Here is a 20,261-nt window from a genome sequence, read left to right on the forward strand (position 1 = left end):
ACAAAATCTGATTTTTTTTTTCATTTTCTCAAAATTGATTAGCAACTAGAGTTGGCATATGTCACTTCAACCACATAATCTTCAAAACCTACGTCGTTTAATGGAAAAGTTCGCTTTATTTTTCTAAAACTGGAATTTGAATTAAATAAATTAAACTTAAAAACCTTTAATCAGATAATGACACATGAAGAATTAAATTTATTGAATAAATTAAAATTTAAACTAAATTGATTAAATGTGTAAATAATGATGACTAAATGTATAATTATATCAATTCTTTTAATTACCACATCAATTCCTCTGTCAAGTATTAACTATAGATAATTTAATTCATAACAATTAAATATTTTAATTAAATATTTTAATTAAATATTAAATTGATCATGGGTATAGATATGATATATAATAATTTTAAAACTTTACTTGTAAAAGCAAATTACCACCAACACAGAATAATTTGCCAACAATTGGATCCGGGTTTTCCTTCATATTATTAAATTATTACTGAGATATTACAAAGACACGAAGTTACAACTGACAGTGACACTAGAGAAAGACAAATATATCACTTACCCCCACGAAAAACAAACACCACAGCCCAACCATCTGTCATATAGACATTATTATCCGACGGAATTAGGTCCCTGAATTTTCCACAGCCGATGAATTAACGTTGAACTTTACATGACCATCACAAGTATTTTAAAACTACTCCTTCAAATTCAGTCTTAGAGTATCCAAATAGGATTTTCTACGGATCTCGCGGGAGAGAAAGCCTTTGAAGTAATCGACAGCTCCTATTCTCCTGAACCGCGGTGGAGTTCTTGGAGTTATCAGGCTCGGTGCTGGACCAACTTCTCCTTCCAATTTCGGGCCGTAGAAGGTAGCAACCGATACCCTTTCTTTAACTGAGTTCACCGTCGCACGATGCTCAATGCTTGGGTAAATCCCGTTGGATACTATCTGCAAACTCAAACCACCAAATGTTATTCATCTCTTGACCATATGGAGTAGTAATTGACACATAAATTAATAATTACCTCAATGATGTCTCCTATGTTGATCACAAAAGCGTTTGGAAGTGGTTTGATCGGAACCCAAACTCCATTTTTCCTTATCTGGAGACCTTCCACCTCATTGAGTTGGAGTAGAATGGTGAGGCCTAAGGTATCAGAATGAGATTTGAGACCAATTGCAAGCTCTGGCTGTGGACATGGGGGATAATAGTTCATCCTCATCGATTGTTGCCCTTCTTCAAACAATACTCTCATATCATCAGGGTCCATGCCTAGAGCTTTCGCCATAAGTTCCAATAGTTTCATGGCAAGATTTCTCAGTTCTAAAGAGTAAGCTTCCAAGGTTTCTCTGCAATAAATTTATCCCATCAATCTAAAAGATACTACCATGGAATTGTACTCGACAGATGCAGATAAAAAAGAACCTGAAGGAGAGTGGGAGATTAGAGAATAAGTGGGGTTTTCTCAAATAAGTTGGCAGGGTGGTCATGTAGAACCTATCTCCCCAGTTAATCTTCTGCTCTTCAGAAAACAAAAAGCCCTGCCCGAATCCCTCAATCTCATCTGGTCTTTGCCAAAGCTTCTTCTTCTCTTCCATTGGAAGATTGAAAATCTCTTGGACCTGTATCTTCATTTTTTCCACCAATGAAGTGCTCACTCCGTGGTTGATTAACTGCAAAACAATTCCATCTTTTAATCTCAAAACCCAAAATCTGAGTCTATATTTTGAGCAACGGGAAAACAATTACCTGGAAAAACCCCCATCCTTTGCATGCACGATGCAACCGATCCCTTTCTTCCTGTGAAGACAACTTTTGCATATCTATAACGGGAACTTGTGCTGATAGATTTGTGTGGGAGACGAAAGGAGGGTCTTCATCGGTGCGTACGAATCGAGGTGGAAGTTTTGGCAATGGCTCCTTAGCCAACTCTTGGACACTAGGCGCCAAGAGAGGGCCTCCTAGCTTTGCTAACTCTGTTTCCGTGGACATCTCTTTGAGTATGGACTATCTCCTGATTTATGAGAGAATAATCACCGCATAAATAGAACGACCACGAAAAACACAAGCAACAGAGCTATCTCGATTCTTATGGCTGCAACACAATAAAAAAAACATACGATAGATGCAAAAATGAAAACAAGAGCCGATTAAACAAAACGAAACAGATGCACAGAACCTACCGTTGAAAGTAAACAAACGGCGGCTGAAAAATTTGGCAAGCAGCTGCTAAATTAAAAATTTTAGGCAGTCAACTTTTGTAGAAAAAATTAAAAATATAATTATAATTTAGTCATTGTAATTTAGGATATTTTTAAGATTAGTCCTTAAAGCTTCAACTATAAATATCCTAGCTCATTTAGCTTCAAAACCATCCCAAAGCATTCTAGCTTTCTTCCAATACTAGAGAGAATTTAGAGAGTTTCTTGAGAGTTGTTTTCTCCTTTTTATCAAGAGATAATTATCATTGTTTTCTCCTTGGTAGATCGAGAGAGGTTGTAATTCCTATTTTCTCATAGTGAAATTTTTCTACCGTTGCCCGTGGTTTTTATCCTAAATTTTTAGGGGTTTTCCACGTAAATTTTGTGTCTCTTTTATCTTCATTTTTATTTTCTCAAATTATCAGTTGCGATTTTGCTCTATCCGATAGCCGTCTTTCGCAACAATTGGTATCTGAGCCAGATTTGAGTGTGTAATATATGCTTATTGTCTTTGTGGTTGCCACCAAAAGGTGGATCATCCAGCATAAAAAAGTAAGAATGTATTACCCATTCTTTGAAGGTTCCAGAGAACTATTCACGATAGTGAAATAGTGAGAGCTATTCGTAATAGAAGCTATGGCAACGAAATTTGATATTGAAAAATTTTATGGGAGAAATTTCTCACTGTGGAAATTGAAGATGAAGGCCATCATGAGGAAAGACGGGTGTCTAGCGGCTATAAATGAAAGGCCGGTGGAGTTCGCAGATGACAACAAATGGAACGAGATGGACGGAAATGCTATGGTAAACTTCCATCTAGAATTAGCAGATGAAGTATTGTCAAGCATCGAGGAGAAGAAGACAGCTAAGGAGATATGAGATCATCTCACCAAATTGTACGAGGCCACATCGTTGCATAATAAAATTTTCCTTAAGAGGAAATTGTACACTCTCCGTATGTCAGAATCTACTTCAGTGACGGAGCACTTAAATACACTGAACACCTTATTTTCTCAGCTTACATCCTTAAGCTGTAAAATAGGAGAACAAGAATGTGCTGAACTTCTACTTCAAAGTCTACCGGATTCGTATGATCAACTCATCATCAACTTGACAAACAGTAATGTCACCAGTCTAGTCTTCGATGACGTTGCAGCTGCTATCCTACAAGAAGAAAATCAGCGCAAGAACAAGGAAGACAGACAAGTAAATCTGCAACAAGCAGAAGCGTTGACAACGATGAGAGGGAGATCAACAGAACGTGGTCAAAGCAACAGTCATAAACATGGTAGATCGAAGTCGAGGAGCAAGAATAATTTAAAGTGCTACCACTGTGGAAAGAAGGGTCACTTGAAGAAGGATTATTGGAGTCTAAATAAAAACTCCAATCCACAAGGCAATACTGCAAACACTTCAGATGATGGAGATGCTCTATGCTGTGAAGCGTCAACCACCGTAGAAGGTAGAAAGAGATATGCAGATATATGGCTCATTGATTCGGGAGCAACATATCACATGACCTCAAGAAGAGAATGGTTCCATCATTATGAACCAGTCTCAGGAGGATCTGTGTATAGTTGCAATGATCATGCCTTAGAAATCATTGGCGTGGGAACCATCAAATTGAAGATGTATGATGGAACAATTAAAGTTGTTCAAGATGTGCGGCACGTGAAAGACCTGAAGAAAAATTTATTATCCTACGGATTGTTGGATAATAATGCAAGCAAGATTGAAATACGGAAATGAATCATGAAGGTGTTCCGTGGAGCGCTTGTGGTGCTGAAAGGAGAAAAGATAGCTACAAACTTGTACATGCTGAAGGGAGAGACTTTGGTAGAAGCAGAAGCCTCTGTTGTCTCATGTAGTTCAGATTCGACAATGCTATGGCATCAAAAACTTGAACATATGTCAGAACAAGGAATGAAAGTCCTTGTGGAGCAAAAGCTACTTCCAGGCTTAACAAAGGTATCACTTCCTTTGTATGAGCATTGCATAACAAGTAAGCAGCACCGGTTGAAATTCAACACATCAAATTCTAGAGGAAAAAGTGTTCTAGAATTGGTTCACTCTGACGTATGGCAAGCACCAGTTACATCCCTAGGCGGAGCAAAATACTTTGTCTCATTTATTGATGACTACTCCAGGAGATGTTGGGTGTACCCTATTAAGAAGAAGTCAGATGTGTTTTCCACTTTTAAAAACTTCAAAGCGCGGGTGGAACTTGATTCTGGAATAAGATCAAGTGTTTCAGAACAGATAATGGATGAGAATACACAAGCGAAGAATTTGATGACTTTTGTAGGAAAGAAGGCATCAAAAGACAGTTCATAGTGATGAACACTCCTCAACAAAATGGAGTGGCAGAGCGGATGAACAGAACCTTGTTAGAAAGAACAAGAGCAATATTAAGGGATGCATGCCTAGAAAAATCATTCTGGGCAGAAGCAGTCAATACCGCCTGTTATTTGGTGAATCGAGCTCCATCAACTGCAATAGAGCTGAAGACACCAATGGAGATATGGACTGGTAAACCAGCTGATTATTCAAGCCTCCATGTATTTGGAAGTATTGTGTACGTGATGTACAACTCCCAAGAAATCTCAAAGTTGGATCCAAAATCCAGGAAATGCAAATTTTTGGGGTATGCTGATGGTGTAAAGAGGATCCTGAGATACATCAAAGGGACCTCAAATGTTGCATTATGTTACGGAGGATCAAACTTACTAATCAATGGGTATGTAGATTCTGACTATGTAGGGGATTTGGATAAAAGCAAATCTACTACAGGATATGTGTTCAAAGTTGCTGGTAGAGCTGTAAGCTGGGTTTCAAAATTGCAGTCAATTGTGGCTACATCCACAACAGAAGCAGAATATGTAGCAGCTACACAAGCTAGTAAAGAAGCAATTTGGTTGAAGATGTTATTGGAGGAGCTTACTTATCCTCCGCCCGAGATAGGGGAGTTCTAGGATAGTTGAATTACTATTATTTTGATTGATAATTGTCTTGAACTTAGCTATTAAATTGGATGTTTTGCTATTATGAATGTTTTGAGTTTATTACATTGTGTCTTGAACTTATGAATGATGAAAGAGATTTTATTGTTCAAGTATGTTGATCATTTAGTTTAGAGATAAACCTGATGATATGCATGATATCTTTGTGGCCTTAGTATTGTGAGAAGCAATTGCATGTTAAGATACATACTGCCAAGCATTTAACATATTTACTAAATTGATTATTTGATTTAGTCAGCGTTAATTCTGAATGATCAGTTGTTTGTAATCAATGATTATTTGATTTAGTTAATTCTGAATGGTTTTGGTGAGAAGTAAACGAGAATGCATTATGTTCACTAAAGGAAAAGGAGAAGTATTTAGTATTACAATAAAATATTAAGAAAACAACTTAATTTTATCTACATCTTACCTATCAATTCAATTTCTCCGAACATTCCAAGAATAAAAAGTAATCCAAAAAATATTTTATGGAAAATTATCAGAACATATATTTTCTTATGTAGCTCTATGATAAATTATTTTATGGTTATACTCTTGTTGATAGACCTGAGTATGTATTATTAGAGAGTTTTACTAGAAGAATATTATTAAAAACCGTTATTAGATGAGAATCTGTGTTGTATTGTTAGATGAAAATATTATTAAAAAGATCATGAGATCTATTAATTAGCTGAATGACTAAAGATGTCCATGTTGTTTTATTTTGTATGAGAATGAATCTCGATATTTATTTTAAAAATATAATATCTCTGATAACCGTCGTTTTGCTATCAAAATAATTTCTGACTTCTTAATTAAATAGAAAGTAAAAGGTAATAAAGAGAAGCAGGGTTGATCCACAGGGACTATGATTTTTTTGATTTAGTAAAACTCTTTTGATTTAGAGGAAGATATAATTCTAGATGAAGTTAAAAATATTTAATAAAATAAAATAGATAATAAAAAAATAATAGTAGTAAAGATAAAAAGAGGGTTTTAAAAGTTGTTTTTAAAATAAAAAAATAATAAATAAATAAATTAAAGAGATTGAGATAAAGAGAAACTTATTGTGAAAGGAGCCTCAGACTTCAGCTTTGTCTCAAATTCCTCGGATCATCGAAACAAATTTTTACTTCAAGATTCACGTCAGCTTCCAATAACAATCGAAACAAATTCTTCGCTGCCAACTCGGATTGTGCTGTTTCAATAACAATTGATTCCGATCTCAGTTTCCTCTTAGCAAACAATTTTGCTAAGTGTGTTCTCGGGAAGTTGAATATGCTTCAATAAGCAAATCCTTCTTCAAACGTTAACCAGAATAATATCCGGACCAATGTCGAAATCGTTTTGATTTGAAAAGTAAGCTCAAAAAACAGAGAGAAAATCTAAAGCGATTTAAGTACCTTACAATTCTCACGTTTGGAATTGAGCTTTCACTTTAGTCTTCGGCTTGAAAGAAAATTAGCTAAGCATAACCAAAGTCATACTTAGCATAATAGAAAAGTATGTGAAAAATAGAGATAAAGCTAGAGAGAAAAAGAAGATTTTATTATCATATGAGAGAGATATATTTCTAGGCTCACCCTTAGAGGGTATTTATAGCCTTCAAATTCCTAAAAAAAGCTAAAACATCTTAAATCCTAATTAAAACACTTAAACTATTTAAACTAAAATACCTAAAAAATAATATAATATTCTAAATCCTAACTAAAATACTAAAACCTATTTAAATTAAAATACCTAAAACAAAAATAATATCCTAAAACTTAATTAAAATACTAAAACCTAATTAAACTAAAATACAAAGATAAAATATAATGTTTAAAACATTATCCTAAACTTGAGTTTAATTCAAATCCGAATTCCATCCATCTTTGATTCCGAAAATAAAAAACTGCATAATTGTGTTTTTTCTGCAATTTCCATAATCTTACGTCCTGTACAGAAAATGAATTAAAATGAACAAATAAGCCACAAAAATCAATGATTAAATAGTAATTTAAAAGTATAATATTAACTAAAATAAGCAATTATCAAATTCCCTCTCTCTTATTCAATGCTTGTCCTCAAGCATTCCTCAATTAACATATCAAAAGCATAAGATGTCATCTTCAATTTCAATTTATTCCTCAAACTTCCGATCGAATTAAGTCCATGACATTTGCTGAATTCAAGTTACAATCAAGCAAAGACATAACCAAGAAAATTTAAAGTAAGCAAGGTATCCCAATTAATTGTCAATTTCAATGAAACATGACTCAATACCTCACAAAGATTCACACATATCCGCTCAAAGTGTTTGGGTTAAATGAAATAGCTCAAACCGAAACTAACCAAAATATTACCATAGGCTTGGAATCCAATTAAGTCTCCACTACCAAAAACTAACATAATGTAATAATCAAGGGATCTTTAAACAAGGTGTAACGGGGATTAGGTTAGGGTAGGGAAAGGCCGAAAAGAAAGGTTTAAAATACCGAAACAAGATATCAAAATAATTAAGATCAATCCACGAATTAACATGAAGCACAATGAAGAAAAAGACAAGGAAAAAGAATAGATGAAAGACAACTGAAGCGATCGATTTTTCATTCCCTTTTTTTTGTTTTTCCCCAAACAAAGGGTATTTTTTTCTTCTCATTTTTTGCTGTTCAAAACATTGAACAACTTGTTTTTTTTTTCGTGGAACAACAATGATACAAGATCTCAAGTCTCAGCAAGGGTGTGAAAGAGAGGAAAAATAAAAAGAAAGGCTTCGGGTTTAATTATGAGGTGTAAAATAAAGAAAGGGAAATAAGCTCAAACGTGGTTCACTAGTGGATATATAAACAAGTAGGCTTTTTGGGAAAAGTGGGTTTATCCTAGGTGTCCCTATCACATTAAAACATTACGTTCAACATGTAGTCTCGATATGCATTGTGATTAGAAGTTCTAGAATATCCTAATTAGTTCGGCACACATAAGTCAAACAATGAGCAAGAAAGAAAATGTATGCTCGTTAGGCTCAAATTGTAACACCCCAACCCGTATCCGACCCGGATACGAATCCGAGGTGTCACATTGACCTTTTTAAAACATGTACTTGTATAAAATAGTGAGTAATTTAAAAATTTTATAACATATAAATGACTCGTTTACATAAAAGACATTTTCATTATTACAAAAACAATCAGAGCATGTATCTTTCACTTATTATTTACATATAACTATTCGAAACATTTATAAAACGGTTCATAGCTTAAACAATAGATTCTTTTGAAAACATGCCAACTAGAACTTTATATACTAAAATACATATTATTCACATCTTTTCTGATCTGACCTTTAGTAAGAAGAACTGACCTGTCTTGCTCCACATTGCTCTTTACTCTTCTCGAAACCTACGTGTAAATCACTTACACGCTAAGTCAAAGACTTAGTGAGGCATATAAACATATAAGGTAAACGGTAACTAATAATCATACCTAAACAATTACTACTATCATTTCATACCACTCATACTTTTACATGTAACAAATATATGCATACATATATGTCATTATCATTCATATCTCTTATCTCATGTTCCTATGATCTCTTATGTCCATATCATATAACATATATCATAACCAATTGTACATATACATATCATGTCATGTAAACCATATATATACTATCATAAAACACGTACACCCAAACAACTATATTATCATCTTCATTTCTTTCTCATTTTATCACTATCATTGATTCTTTCATCATATGGTCTTATAAGTTACCATTTGTACAATCAATATCACACATGAAATTCCACAAGGAAACAAACATATTATCATGTCACGTTATTAATATTATCTATTTAATAGCCCATGATACATATGTGAGAACTAAAGATATGCGAGTACATAGAGGTTGTGCACTAATGTTGTCACCACAGCTCATATAATTGCACCGAAGTGCCACATATAATTGCACCGGAGTGTCGCGTAGAGTTGCACCGTAGTGCCATATAATAATGTCCATAAGGACCACATATCATTCCTTAAGAATCATATACATATACTAGGGATCAAGTATATGTCTCACCAGACTTCACACATGTTCCAAAGAATACATATATGTCCCGAAGGACCACATATCATTCCTTAAGAATCATATACATATGCCAGGGATCAAGTATGTGTCTCACCAGACTTCACACATATTCCAAAGAATACATATATGTCCCGAATGACCACATATCATTCCTTAAGAATCATATACATATGCTAGGGATCAAGTATGTGTCTCACCAGACTTCACACATGTTCCAAAGAATACATATATGTCCCGAAGGACCACATAGACCCTCGACTCTTGGCATGCCAACTATACCCCTAGCTCTCATGACACATAACATGGCATTATCTTTTATATCCTTTTACATATTCATGTAACCATATCATATATTCATATAAGCTCATGGTTTCGTTCACATATACATGTAATCACGTAGTTCATGTCAATTCTCATATGAGTTCATATTCATATAAACATAGGATTCACCCTCACGTATCACATATATTTTCTCTTTCATATGGCTCATAACATTTCTCATGTGTTCATATGACATGTAAATCATTGTCATCTTATCATGTTATCACATAAACATATCATCTTACAATACATACAAAACACATCAATACCTATCATTTCATTATCCTTATTATTATTCTTATCATCACCATTAATCCTTTTACTTACCATATTTATATCAATAACACATATACTCATGCACACATATAAATCATAACAAATACATACTTCTATGAATTCATGTTTTTCACTATTGGAAATAGACTTATCACAAGTCTTATTTTCCCTTGAACCTCATATACTAGAGAATGTGCACTCACCTTAGCTTTGCTTTGATTCGATTATAATCTTTTAATTGATCCGGAACGGGATCACGTTCTATATCTACATCATCATACATAGATCTATATTAGTATCATAGCTAATATACTCTAATGGTTCACTCTTTAGACTAAGAGAAAAGGCAATTTCATCTTTTAATGAAGGTATGCATCGATGCACTACTGATGCATCGGTGCATAAAATGTATTCGATGTTTGTTTATTACTGGGATGCATCGATGCATGCCTTATACATCGATGCACTAATTGTATTCGATGTTTTTATTTTCAAAGAGTGCATCGATGCACTACCAATGCATCGATACACCTTCAAACAATTTCTGGGTTTTAACATTGATGCATCGATGCACTATGAATGTGCATCGATGCACTATGAATGTGCATTGATGCACTCTGCCCAGAACCTCTTTTTGAACCCGAAAATTCATTCTTTTTGGATTAAATCCTTTATATTTCAACCCCTTTCATATTCCTAACTTTCATATACATACTTAAACTCATTAATATTCATTTATCTCATCTTTAACCTTAATATCCTCTCCTCTTTGGGAATTTCAAGAATCATACCCTATTTTCACATGTTTCAAATTCAATTCTAACACTTAATACTTCTTAATTAAGCTGATGACAAGTCAAATTTAGCTTCAAATTCAACTTATCAACTCCATTATGGAAATTCACTCAAGAACTCAAATCTTTAATCTTCCCTAACTCATTTATCTTTTGATTTTAAGATAACTTAAGCTTTCCTTAAGCTTAAGTATCACCTAAGAATCATAACCCAACTTTTAATTCAACAAATAACCAACTAATTAAGAAACTCACCTTTGAGCTGGAGCTTCACGCACAGAGAAGAAAGGAGGAGAAGAGAATTCTGGAAACATTGCTTCCCTCATTTCCCATGTGTAAAATATATATCCCCACTATCACATTATTTAATTCCTTAAATGATCAAATGACCATTTTACCCTTTAGTTCCTTTAATATTTACTAACAACTTTTAGGAAATACTTCCAAATAAATCACTGAACTAATCTGTTCTTCTACTTTAGTCACCAAATTCTGAAACTTTACAATTTGGTCACTAACCCATAGTTTGGGATGTTACACAAATCTCACAAGAAAAGTTTATATGCATTGAGTCAAGTTCATCTCTATCGACAAAAGCATGAGATATCAATACTCAACAAAAATTCACTAGCTATATCAATCACCAATCATGCAAATTAAATTCGATAAAAAACATGATCATAATTCAAAAGGAAGCAAGAGTATAAAGCAAAATTCAAGACTAGCAACCAACAATCCCAACATATCAACATCAGAATAACTCAATTTTAAACAATTAAACAAGTCAAGGAAAAATTTGACACATGCTTATCCTTCCCCCCTTACTTAATCCGTTTTGTCACAAAACATATATCGAATTTAAAATCAAAGAGAGAGAAAATGAATAATCTCCAATCTAGTGGCGACCGCAGCCACGGTCATGACGAGACGAGCCCGAGAGATGGTAAGAAATATTCGATCGGAATTCGAATCTGTTTAGAGAAAAATAAAATTAAGCATCTGATAAAATAAAATAAAATAAATGGAATGAAATAAATAAAATAAAAATAAAACGAAATGGGTTGCCTCCCATCAATCGCTTTTGTTTAACGTCGTTAGCTCGACGACCTGATTCAGACTACAGGTTTCGAAAGAAATACTTCCTTCACTTCATACGTTTTTTCCAACTAAGAACTTCCTTATGAGAAATTCTACGATCATATAATTCTTTTATTTTTGTCTAGTAGATTTTGGCTTTCTCATAGGTTTTTCTTCGGATCTTTTTTAGCTTTGAAAGCTTATCCAAAAAAATAACCGGTGAAGTAAAATTTTCTCCTAAAAAGACACTCTTTAAGTGTTTTGGCATTTGTTTCAATTTTATCTCAGGTGCCTACAAAACAGAAGGTAAAAGTTTAGTTTTAGAGGAAGGTAAAAATAAATCAGAATTGATCGCATGAATATTTTCAAACTCTCTTTCTTCCTCTTCATGGCAAAGTTCAGGATCCATGGAAAGATTAGATCAATATATTCATCAATTTAAGGATCTATAATATCAACAGAATTAATTCTTTCAACATGATCAGGGCATTTCATTGTTTTGTAAACATCAAATTCAACGATATCACCATCAAATTCCATTGTCAGTATGCCACTTTTAACATCGATCTTTGTATGTGCGGTGCTTAGGAAAGGTCGGCCTAAGAGTACTTCGGAATAAGTATCCGACCTATCATGTTCCATGTCAATGACATAGAAATATGCAAGAAAAAATAATACATCGACCTTCACTAAGACATTTTCTATCATTCCCACTAGATAGATCACGGATCGATCAACCAACTGTATGGTTACTCCTGTTTCCTTCAAAGGCTCATTAGTAATTATTTTATAAATAGATAATGGCATAACGTTGATTAAAGCTCCTAAGTCACACATTGATCCTTGATCCTTCATCTTTGGTGGGAGTTTTCGTTGAAAAATTACAGAGATATGTTCTCCCAAATTTACCTTTTCGTGCCCATTATTTCTTCTTTGTAGTGCAAAGTTCTTTTAAAAATCGAGCATACTTTTGTACTTGTCGAATTACTTCAAGAAGAGGTATGTTGACTTGAACTTTTTGGAACACCTCTAAGATCTCCTTTTCTTCAGCTCTTTTATCGCGTTTCATCAACCTTGATGGGAATGGTGGTGGCGTGATTTCTTGAGAAGAAAGAGAAGGATGTGAGTTAGATGTACCTTGTATTTCTGAAGGTGGTGTGTCCTCTTGTTCTTCCTGATGTGCGCCTTTTTCTGCTAGAACTTCGGGTGAGATAACTTTTCCACTTCAAAGTGTGATGGCACTAAATTTTTTCTCGGATTTAACTCCATTTGAGAAGGTAGTCTTCCTCGTGATTCCAATTTTCCCATAGTTTGAGCTAGTCGGCTTACTTTGTTATCTAACTCTTGAAGATGTGTTTCTGTTCGACTGTGGAATTTTTCCTGGGATGCAATCAGCTTTTCTTATGAAATTGCTAACTTTCCTATGAGTTCCTCCAATGATGAGTTTTGCGTTTACTATTGAGGAGGAGGCATTGGTTGATAAGTTGGTATTTGATTTGCCGCATAGCTAAAGTTTGGGTGGTCTTGCCATCCTGGATTGTAAGCATTACTTTATGTGTTGTATTGTCTTTGTGGAGGACCTGGAAAGTTCCCTATGACATTGATTTCTGCATTGCCTCCTTTTTGTATCAGTGGGCAACAATCCGTCGGATGGTCTATCTTTGTACATGTCCCACATGCTCTTGTTGCTCAAGATTTTCCTGCAACAAGTGAATTAACTTTTTCAGTTAATTTGTCTAACTTATTCTCAAGGGAAAAGTATTTATCTCGTGAACCCGTCAGCTGGGTTCACTTGAAAACTGTTGAGAGTTGGTTGCCATGGTTGAAATCAATTCCCTTGCTGTTGTTGGGGTCATGTTGACTAATACTCCTCCACTGGCGATATCCACCATTTTCATTTCCCTTGGCAAAAGACCTTCATAAAAGTATTGAAGTAACATTTTCTCACTTAATCCGTGTTGTGGACAACATGCACAAAGTTTTTTAAATCGCTCCCAATAGTCATAAAGACTTTCTTCTCTCTTTTGTTGAATGGAAAAAAATACTCCTTCGTAACTCGCTTACTTTAGCCGCTGGAAAGAACCTGTCAAGAAAAATTCGATTCATGTTAGCCCATGAATTAACTGAATTTGGAGGTAAATAAAAGAACCAATCTTTAGCCAAGTCGGTTAAACAGAAAGGGAAAGCTCTCAATTTAATTTGATCTTCGATAACTCCCTGTGGTTTCATGCTAGTGCAAACCATGTGAACTCCAACAAGTGTTTGTACGGATCTTCAGTGGGAAAGCCGTGGAAAGTGAGAAGAATATGAATGATTCACGTCTTTAATTGAAACGGAGTCTCGCCACTAGGAAAATTGATGCATAATGACGTCTGAGTGACAGGAGCTGTGGCTAGTTCTCGGATCGTTTGTTCTTCTTCTGCCATCGGAATGTTGTATGTGTCTGGTTCAGAGTCCGAATTTGATTTTGTTTTTGATTTTTGCTCTTGTTATTCTTGTCTTTTTCTCTTTTCCCGAAGCGTTTGTGCGTGGATTCTTCATGCTCGTGCTTTGATCTCCTGATCTAGATATACTAATTCACCTGGGTTTCTTTGGTCATAAATCAAAAACTAGAAAAATAAATCAATACTTGTCATTAGTCCCCGACAACTACGCCAATTTGATAACCGTCGTTTTGCTATCAAAATAATTTATGGCTTCTTAATTAAATAGAAAGAAAAAGGTAGTATAGAGAAGTAGGGCCGATCCACATAGACTATGGTTTTTGTGATTTAGTAAAACTCTTTTGATTTAGAGGAATATAGAGTTCTAGATGAAGTTGAAAAGATTTAATAAAATAAAATAGATAATAATAAATAATAGTTGTAAAGATAAAAAGAGGGTTTTTAAAAGTGATTTTTAAAATAAAAGATAAGAATGAAATAAAAGAAAATAATTAAATAAATAAATTAAAGAGATTGAGATAAAGATAACCTTATTGTAAAGCAGCCTCAGCCTTCAGCTTTGTCTAAAATTCCTCGGATCATCGAAACATATTTTTACTTCAAGATTCACGTTAGCTTACAAGGACAATTCTTCGATGCCAACTCGGATTGTGTCGTTTCAATAACAACTGATTCCGATCTCGGTTTCCTCTTAGAAACAATTTTGCTAAGTGTGTTATCGAGAAGTTGAATATGCTTCAATAAGCAATTCCTTCTTCAAACGTTAACCAGAACAATATCCGGACCAATGTCGAATTCGTTTTGATTTGAAAAGTAAGCTCAAAAAACAGAGAGAAAATCCGAAGCGATTTAAGTACCTAACAATTCTCACGTTTGGAATTGAACCTTCACTTTAGCTTTCAGCTTGAAAGAAAATTTGCTAAGCATAACAAAAATCATACTTAGCATAATAGAAAAGTATGCGAAAAATAGAGAGAAAGCAAGAGAGAAAAAGAAGATTTTATTCTCAGATGAGAGAGATATGTTTCTAGGCTCACTCTTAGAGTGTATTTATATCCTTCAAATTCCTAAAAACAAGCTAAAATATCTTAAATCCTAATTAAAACGCTTAAAACTATTTAAACTAGAATACCTAAAAAAATAATATAATATTCTAAATCCTAATTAAAATACTAAAACCTATTTAAATTAAAATACCTAAAACAAAAATAATGTCCTAAAACTTAATTAAAATACTAAAACCTAATTAAATTAAAATACAAAGATAAAATATATTTTTAAAATATTATCCTAAACTTGAGTTTAAGTCAAATTTGAATTCAGTCAGCTTTGATTCCGAAAATAAAAAAACTGCAGAATTGTGTCTTTTTTGTGCAATTTACAAATCTTACTTCCTGTATAGAAAATGAATTAAAATGAACAAATAAACCACAAAAATCAATGATTAAAGAGTAATTTAAAAGTAAAATATTAACTAAAATAAGCACTTATCAATCTCTCTACTTAATAAAAAAATCATTGTTAGAGAGTCTTATTAAAAGGCGTAATTCGAGAGTGTCCCTCTCAAAATAATTTTATTTATCTCTGAGAAAAATAGCATAATAGCAATCAAAATTAGGTATATAGAACTATGTGTTTATTTATTTACTTATACACGCATTGCATTTTATCTTTATTTTTAATTTTTTTACTGCCGGAGGTCTTCCACGGAAACTGCTCTCAACCTGGCGTTGGGGCAGCCTACAACCCTACCTCCCCTTACCTCATTGCATATGAGAATAGGATTTTGTTGTTGTTGATGTTATAAACGTATTTCCATCAACGGTCCTCAGGTAAAATATAATTAGACAAGAGATTATTTATCTAAGGGTGATACATATCATCATCTAATTAGAGTAAAATATTATTTTAACTAAATAAATTAAACTTAAGAAAAACTTTTCAATCAGATAGTGATACATGAAGAATTAAATTTATTGAATAAATTAAAATTTAAACCAAATTGATTGAATGTGTAAGTAACGATGACCAAATATATAACTATATCAATTCTTTTAATTGTCACATCAATTCTTGATTAAATATTAACAATAGATAATTTAATTCATAATAATTAAATAATTTAATTAAAAAATAAAAATGATAATCAAAATAGAATTCATTCATTATTAAATGATAATGGGTATAGATATTATATATAATAATTTTAAAACTTTTCTTGTAAAAGCAAATTACCATCAACACAGAATAATTTGTCAACAATTGGATCCGGGTTTTCCTTCATATTATTAAATTATTAGTGAGATATTACAAAGACATGAAGTTACAACTGACAGTGCCACCAGAGAAATACAAATGAATCACTTAATCCCACGCAAAAGAAACACCACACCCCAACCATCTGTCATATAGACATTATTCTCCGACGAAATTAGGTCACTGAATTTCCCACAACCGATGCATTAACATTGAACTTTACATGACCATCACAAGTATTTTAAAACTAATCCTTCAAATTCAGTCTTAGAGTATCCAAATAGGATTTTCTACGGATCCCGCGGGAGAGAAAGCCTTTGAAGTAATCAACAACTCCTATTCTCCTGAACTGCGGTGGAGTTCTTGGAGTTATCAGGCTTGGTGCTGGACCAACTTCTCCTTCCAATTTCGGGCTGTAGAAGGTAGCCACTGATACCCTTTCTTTAAATGAGTTCACAGTCGCACGATGCTCAATGCTTGGGTAAATCCCGTTGGATACTATCTGCAAACTCAAACCACCAAATGTTATTCATCTCTTGACCATATGGAGTAGAAAATGATACATAAATTAATAATTACCTCAATGATGTCTCCTATGTTGATCACAAAAGCGTTTGGAAGTGGTTTGATCGGAACCCAAACTCCATTTTTCCTTACCTGGAGACCTTCCATCTCGTTGATCTGGAGTAAAATTGTGAGGCCAACAGCATCAGAATGAGAGTTGAGACCAATTGCAAGCTCTGGTTCTGGACACGGGGGATAATAGTTCATCCTCATCCCTTGGTACCCTTCTTCAAACAACACTCTCATGTCATTACAGTCCATCCTTAAAGCTTTTGCCATAAGTTCCAATAGTTTCATGGCAAGATTTCTCAGTTCTAAAGAGTAAGCTTCCAAGGTTTCTCTGCAATAAATTTATCCCATCAACCTAAAAGATACTACCATGGAATTTACTCGACAGGTGCAGATAAAAAAGAACCTGAAGGCGAGTGGGAGATTAGAGAATAAGTGGGGTTTTCTCAAATAAGTTGGCAGGGTGATCATGTAGAACCTATCTCCCCAGTTAAGCTTCTGCTCTTCAGAAAACAAAAAGCCCTGCCCGAATCCCTCAATCTCATCTGGTCTTTGCCAAAGCTTCTTCTTCTCTTCCATTGGAAGATTGAAAATCTCTTGGACCTGTATCTTCATTTTTTCCACCAATGAAGTGCTCACTCCGTGGTTGATTAACTGCAAAACAATTCCATCTTTTAATCTCAAAACCCAAAATCTGAATCTATATTTTGAGAAACGGGAAAACAATTACCTGGAAGAACCCCCATCCTTTGCATGCACGATGCAACCGATCCCTTTCTTCCTGTGAAGACAACTTTTGCATATCTATAACGGGAACTTGTGCTGATAGATTTGTGTGGGAGACGAAAGGAGGGTCTTCATCGGTGCGTACGTATCGAGGTGGAAGTTTTGGCAACGGCTCCTTAGCCAACTCTTGGACACTAGGCGCCAAGAGAGAGCCTCCTAGCTTTGCTAACTCTGTTTCCGTGGACATATCTTAGAGTATGGATTTTGCCTATCTCCTGATTTATGAGAAAGAATAGTCGCAGCATAAATAGAACGACCACGAAAAACACAGCAACAGAGCTATCTCGATTCTTAAGGCTGCAACACAATCACAAAAAACACACGTTAGATGCAAAAATGAAAACAAGAGCCGATTAAACAAAACGAAACAGATGCACAGAACCTACAAGAGAAGACAAACTTAAATCTCCACTACGGGTATATTAAACAAATCCATCTCTAGAGGATGAGATAAAAAAAATATCCTCATAATGTGTTGGGTGTGGTCCCATTATGTGGGAATCCAATTGAACCCATATTAATTGGGTTGTTGAATTTTCATATATTTATAGAATAAAATACTTTATCATTAAGAGATTTTATTTTATTTTCCTTAGAATAAGTATTTATTTATTAAAGGCTTAATTAAAAAATGAATGTTCAAACTATACCTTTTGTTAACATTAGATGCTTGAATAATTTTTCATTTAAAGTAGATGGATAAGGTTTTCTCATTTGCAATTTTAAGAACTTATGAATATTATTAATTTTTAAAAATCTAACTTTTTTTTTTAAATTAAAAAACCCAAAACCCTAAAATCATTTATTTCAACTTTATTTATCAATTGTGTTGGTCATCACCGGTCGCCTTTGCCATTGATAACTCTCCAAAAGAGTTATCATGTTAGCACTTTATACCTAGGTTTAGCTTGAATTTAAGCATGTTTAAAAGCATTTTAGGATTAAATTAATCTTAATTGCATATATTTTTACATTATTTTAGGATTAAATTAGTCTTAAAACATTTTAGGATTACATTATTAGGAATTTGGTTAACTTGGACTAATTTCTGGTTTTTCTGCTAAAAAAGGTGCAAGATGCTACAACATTGGAGTAGATGCTACATCAAGTGATGACTCACTGTGGTTAGGCAGAACATTCTGGAATAGGACAACTGGCTGGGATAGTTGTAATCCTCTCCTATCATCATCTGCAAAGTAGAAAACTCTCATTGAGAGGATTTGACACCCCTTACCAATAAATAGGGCAGACCTTAGCTCATTTCTGCATCAAATCTTCATCCTCTCTTCTCTAAAAAATCTTCTCATCCTTTTCCATGGTTGCTTAAGCTTAAGCCGCTTAGCTGGGAAGGGCTGCAACATTCGAGGAAGAGCCTTAGCCTAATAGTATCAACAATCAACAAAGAGATACCTTTAGCTTACTTATCCTCCGTCTGAGATAGGGGAGTTCTAGGATAGTTGAATTACTATTATTTTGAATGTTAATTGTCTTGAACTTAGCAATTTAGTTGGATATTTTGCTATTATGAATTTTTGAGTTTATTACATTGTGCCTTGAACTTATGAATGATGAAAAAGATTTTATTGTTCAAGCATGTTGATCATTTAGTTTAAAGATGAACCTGATGATATGCATGCTATCTTTGTGGCCTTGGTATTGTGAGAAGCAATTGCATGTTGAGATATATGCTGCCAAGTATTTTACATATTTACCAAATTGATTATTTGATTGGGCAACCTACTATCTTACCTTCCTCTTACCCCATTACATATGGAACAAGGGACAACCATTTTTTAATACGACATAAGATCTCTTTTATCATTTTGCACCATCCAATAGTTGACTCTGGGCTATACTCGATGTTGTAGCATGACCTAGACCATTTTTCATTGAAATCTTTCATTTTAATATTTGTTTCAATTGCATGTCATACTCTCATCAATTCTATCTGTTAACTCTTGTGTAAATAACTTTGCTCTATGTGGGTTCGACATCTAAAGTTTAAAAATGCTTCCACTTTATTATTTGTTCGATACGCATGCTTGCGATTATGTTGTAGCATTATTATCAGCAACAACTATCGTCAAACCACCACCCACCTGTCACCAGACCTCCACTATCGACCATCTCTCTCGTCGTTGTCTCAAACCCCCTAAATTCATAAACCTAATACACAAATCCCTAACTGTAATCCCAAATTTGTCATTAAAATGTGATTAATTGAAGCATGAACTAGGGATAAAGGAGGAGGGATTTGTGCAAGGAAGGGGGAGGGGATTTGCATCGGCGGACAACGAGGTGGGGATTCCCGCCGACGAGATGGGGGATTCACGCTTTTATGCTTGTTGGTCGTGAAGAATGTATTACAGGGCCCCGAGATTGTGGAATCATAGAGGCACATGATATTTGTTATGGGTTTCGGGTTATCGCTGAGATGGGTTATT

General features: G+C 34.1%; 2 protein-coding genes and 1 non-coding gene across 7 annotated transcripts; 1 reads left to right on the forward strand and 2 right to left on the reverse strand.

Annotated features, from left to right (window-relative positions):
- Positions 1–467: 467 nt before the first annotated feature.
- On the reverse strand, positions 468–2,236 carry LOC120201334 (protein SRG1-like). 3 transcript variants are annotated; one of them, XM_039201962.1, is made up of 5 exons: positions 2,200–2,236; positions 1,766–2,111; positions 1,442–1,689; positions 1,041–1,365; positions 468–963 (listed from the first exon to the last, which is right to left on the reverse strand). In XM_039201962.1, the coding sequence occupies exons 2-5, from the start codon at positions 2,006–2,008 to the stop codon at positions 709–711; spliced, it is 1,071 nt and encodes a 356-aa protein (XP_039057893.1). In that variant the 5' UTR covers positions 2,009–2,111; positions 2,200–2,236; the 3' UTR covers positions 468–708. The 3 variants fall into 3 exon arrangements, with proteins under 3 accessions (XP_039057893.1, XP_039057895.1, XP_039057892.1); XM_039201964.1 differs by having other exon boundaries at positions 1,766–2,030; positions 2,200–2,227; XM_039201961.1 differs by lacking the exon at positions 2,200–2,236 and having other exon boundaries at positions 1,766–2,173.
- Positions 2,237–13,708: 11,472 nt separating this feature from the next.
- LOC120201397 lies at positions 13,709–13,815 on the forward strand. The gene has a single exon (XR_005523646.1). It is a non-coding gene; the product is annotated as a small nucleolar RNA R71 (small nucleolar RNA).
- Positions 13,816–16,476: 2,661 nt separating this feature from the next.
- LOC120201332 (protein SRG1-like) lies at positions 16,477–18,309 on the reverse strand. 3 transcript variants are annotated; one of them, XM_039201959.1, is made up of 5 exons: positions 18,204–18,309; positions 17,762–18,114; positions 17,438–17,685; positions 17,038–17,362; positions 16,477–16,960 (listed from the first exon to the last, which is right to left on the reverse strand). In XM_039201959.1, the coding sequence occupies exons 2-5, from the start codon at positions 18,002–18,004 to the stop codon at positions 16,706–16,708; spliced, it is 1,071 nt and encodes a 356-aa protein (XP_039057890.1). In that variant the 5' UTR covers positions 18,005–18,114; positions 18,204–18,309; the 3' UTR covers positions 16,477–16,705. The 3 variants fall into 3 exon arrangements, with proteins under 3 accessions (XP_039057890.1, XP_039057891.1, XP_039057889.1); XM_039201960.1 differs by having other exon boundaries at positions 18,200–18,286; XM_039201958.1 differs by lacking the exon at positions 18,204–18,309 and having other exon boundaries at positions 17,762–18,193.
- Between the last annotated feature and the right edge of the window lie 1,952 nt (positions 18,310–20,261).

The sequence above is a fragment of the Hibiscus syriacus genome, unplaced genomic scaffold (genome assembly GCF_006381635.1).
Source record: "Hibiscus syriacus cultivar Baekdansim isolate YM2019G1 unplaced genomic scaffold, ASM638163v2 tig00007179_pilon, whole genome shotgun sequence".
NCBI classification, from domain to species: domain Eukaryota; kingdom Viridiplantae; phylum Streptophyta; class Magnoliopsida; order Malvales; family Malvaceae; genus Hibiscus; species Hibiscus syriacus.

Coding starts and splice junctions, on each gene's coding strand:
- LOC120201334 (XM_039201962.1), bottom strand. CDS start 2,008: ATGTCCACGGAAACAGAGTTAGCAAAGCTAGGAGGCCCTCTCTTGGCG. Junction 1,690..1,765: donor AAGGATGGGGGTTTTTCCAG/GTAATTGTTTTC, acceptor ATTGTTTTGCAG/TTAATCAACCACGGAGTGAG. Junction 1,366..1,441: donor AATCTCCCACTCTCCTTCAG/GTTCTTTTTTAT, acceptor AATTTATTGCAG/AGAAACCTTGGAAGCTTACT.
- LOC120201332 (XM_039201959.1), bottom strand. CDS start 18,004: ATGTCCACGGAAACAGAGTTAGCAAAGCTAGGAGGCTCTCTCTTGGCG. Junction 17,686..17,761: donor AAGGATGGGGGTTCTTCCAG/GTAATTGTTTTC, acceptor ATTGTTTTGCAG/TTAATCAACCACGGAGTGAG. Junction 17,363..17,437: donor AATCTCCCACTCGCCTTCAG/GTTCTTTTTTAT, acceptor AATTTATTGCAG/AGAAACCTTGGAAGCTTACT.